Genomic DNA, 3,230 nt, shown 5'->3' with positions numbered 1-3,230 from the left:
ACCAGGTGACACGTTCTCAGGTATGGGGTTAGTCAGTGATTTCAGATTTATCATAGGGGCGTTGTCATTTACATCAGTAATTTCAATTATCACTGTTGCAAATGACGCTAATCCCAGACCATCTTTTGCGCTAATCTGCATTTCATACGAAGATTCTTTTTCAAAATCAATAGATTCAGCCACTTTAACTTCCCCAGTTTTAGAGTTCAGAGAGAAAACTTGGTTTTCATCTGAAACGTGATCAAATCCGTAAGTAACTTCACCATACATCCCTTCGTCTGCATCAGTAGCGCTCACTGTGATCACCAATGTCTCCAGAGGAGAGTTTTCAGGCAGACTGGCTTTATAAACGGACTGGCTAAACACTGGTACATTATCATTAGCATCCAGTACAGTGACGTGTATGACTACAGTACCTGTTCTCTGAGGAGAGCCTCCATCGAATGCGGTAAGCAATAACAATATCTCTTTGTTGTCCTCTCTGTCTAATTCTTTGTCTAAGACCAATTCACCATATTTTCGTCCAACCCCCTTTGTCTTCACATTCAGTTTAAAATAATCATTCTGCTGAAGTGAGTAGCCCTGAACAGCATTTTCTCCGATGTCTCCATCGTGCGCCTCGTTCAAGAGAAAACCTGCACCTTTGTCCGCAGATTCGTGGATTTCTATTTTAAGTGACTCCTCTTTGAATTGGGGTGAATTATCGTTGATATCTTGAACGCGGATACTAATACGGTGCAGTTCTAAAGGATTTTCCAATACGAGTTCCTGTTTCAGAACACATGATGCCTTTTTCACACAAAGCCCTTCTCTGTCAATCCTTTCTTGTACAATCAAGTCTCCGGTGTTGAGATTTATACCGCAGTACTTAACACTGTTATCTTCAGTATCGATACGGGCCTTGCGAGCAGACAGTCTCCCTAAATCAAGTCCCAGATCCTTAGCGATATTTCCAATAACAGATCCACGTTTCAGCTCCTCCGGGACAGAGTAGCTGAGGTCTCCATCGACAGGGTGGAGGACAAGACATACAAAAGCAAGTCCGGAAAGCAGCGCATATCTGCTGCATGCCATTGTTACTGCGAGGAAGACCTCTACTGCCACAAAGTATGTCCAAATATTCAGAAATGGAGCTGTGATTTACTCCAATATGAACAATCTTCACACTGCGGTTCTATCACGAAGCGATATTGTCAACTGCTGTACAACAGCAGAAGCAGGTTTTAAATTCGATGAGACCGAAGGGTGGAGAATGACCGTGCCCTCTCGTTAACTGGTACACACTGACACCATGAGTATTTTCCGGGGTATAACAAGATGATGGAGGAATTTATACGTTTTTAAAAATGGACCTTTTCAGTTCACCTTGTTGTTCAAAACAACAACAACAATATTAATTGCTTTGACATATTAGGATCAACATGCCTTGATACAGGACTGCGCTGTCCACTTGTGATGGAAAAAAATAATAGAAAATACCACAATGGGGATCAACATAAAACTATTCAAATTGTGTTGCCAAAACAATCCAATGCTTTCACAGAATCATTGGCATGTCAAAACATTGACAGAACACATACACTTTAATTTTATATCAAATAGATGAGAATTTTGTAAAATATCTTCTGATATTATTAGTGCTGACACATTGTTTTGTGTTGTTATTGTTCAGATTGAAAGCATGATAAGGAAAACTATGTAGGCATGATAACCAATAAGATCACCAACAGGTGTGTACTGTATGGTGACACACAGATCTATTGGCATGATTTTTCTGAAATATTTTTGACAACTTGGACGACAAAAATCATTCAATTATTTATCTGCAAAATATGATCTTTGTATGAATCTGTTCTATCCTGATGAGCAAAACAATTGTATTTTAATATTTGTATTGTTGTTGTAGTAATTATCAGTAACAGAAGAAATCTTTTTCGTATAGAGCTTTACACTTGATGTTATTGTTCACTGATTTATCTATGAATTGTGACACATTTTCAGAGAGGCCGACAAACAGCTACAGTCCAGGAAAACATACTGCAATTTAAAGGATTATGTTGGACCAGTGAAATGCATCAAAAATAAATAATTTGAGTGTGATGAGAAACATGAACTAGTTCTGCAAGGTTCTTTGTCAAAAATAAATCTAAATTTCTTGCATTTCAATGGAGACATGATTTTAGTATTTGCTGTCTCGATGGCACTTTTGTTTGCTCCATTATCAGTGACAATAAATGCTCAATTAGTAGACAACTAAAGTTCGTCAAATTATTCCCAAAAGATGTGAGACGTGATATTTAATTTTAAAACGGATTCCTCCCGTATAATTATGATATTAAAACACCTCTGATTGTCAGGACGAATATCAAGTTACTTAAAATTAGTTTTGTAATCAGGTTTGCACATGGACAACAAAAGATAATAGCAAATGCCAAGTAAAATAACACATGAATAACCAATCATGCAAAGGCATGGAACGGAATGTACCATATTCTGCGAGTACAATTAATTAATACTAATTTTAGATAAATAAAGGAGAAAGCATTTTTTGCGTTGCCCACATCAATCAAGACAACAGCAGATAAAGGAAGCCCTAACTCAGCAGATTGGAGAGAGACAGCTCCCCTTGTATTTCTATAGGGCACTAATAGTGTCCAAAAATCGTGAACCAGTTATAATATCCATTTGAGTTTGAATTGTAAACAACTTCAAACAATTGCATCACATGACAGCAACAGCATGTTCGAATAAAACCAGTAAAAAGCGTAAATAATTAAAAAAAATGCATTGACAAATTAAATTCACTGAGATAAAACTCAGGAACAAAGAAATGACAGAATAATCTTGAGTTGTAAGTTGATCATGAATATGCATCTTGTGATCAAATGGAGTTCAGCACCATGGACAGAGTACAAGGGACACAATTTAAACGAGTTTCCTTGGAAGGGAAATCATGTCAGCAATTACACGTTGCTTAATCCTGAAGGCAGCATCATGAAATTTAAAGAACACTATTAACACTTGTATTCAATCAAAACCACAGAAAGGAGCAACGCAAGTGAAGAAAGCGATAAACCAAATTGCAGCTTTTTCAGGACGGTTACTTATATAATATGTAATGTGTTCCTACCTCAGGAGAATCATCACAATCACCAAACGCATCAGCAAAGTCTGATGGACTTCTCCTCAGAGTCTGGTCAGCAGGCAGTGTGTTGTCATTGTAGGATGAC

At 37.5% G+C, this 3,230-nt stretch overlaps 1 protein-coding gene across 1 annotated transcript; it reads right to left on the bottom strand.

Annotated features, from left to right (window-relative positions):
* Window positions 1-3: 3 nt before the first annotated feature.
* LOC116380027 (protocadherin beta-15-like) lies at window positions 4-3,224 on the bottom strand (the record flags this gene model as incomplete). The annotated part of the gene is made up of 1 exon (XM_031841981.1): window positions 4-3,224. A coding segment is annotated over exon 1 (1,071 nt), but the record flags the coding sequence as incomplete, so codon positions are not given.
* Window positions 3,225-3,230: the final 6 nt, after the last annotated feature.

The sequence above is a fragment of the Anarrhichthys ocellatus genome, unplaced genomic scaffold (assembly GCF_004355925.1).
Source record: "Anarrhichthys ocellatus isolate YVR2014 unplaced genomic scaffold, GSC_Weel_1.0 scaffold5868, whole genome shotgun sequence".
Taxonomy (NCBI): Eukaryota; Metazoa; Chordata; class Actinopteri; order Perciformes; family Anarhichadidae; genus Anarrhichthys; species Anarrhichthys ocellatus.
Note: the sequence above shows the minus strand (reverse complement) of the source record. Positions and strands in the feature narration are given on the sequence as shown.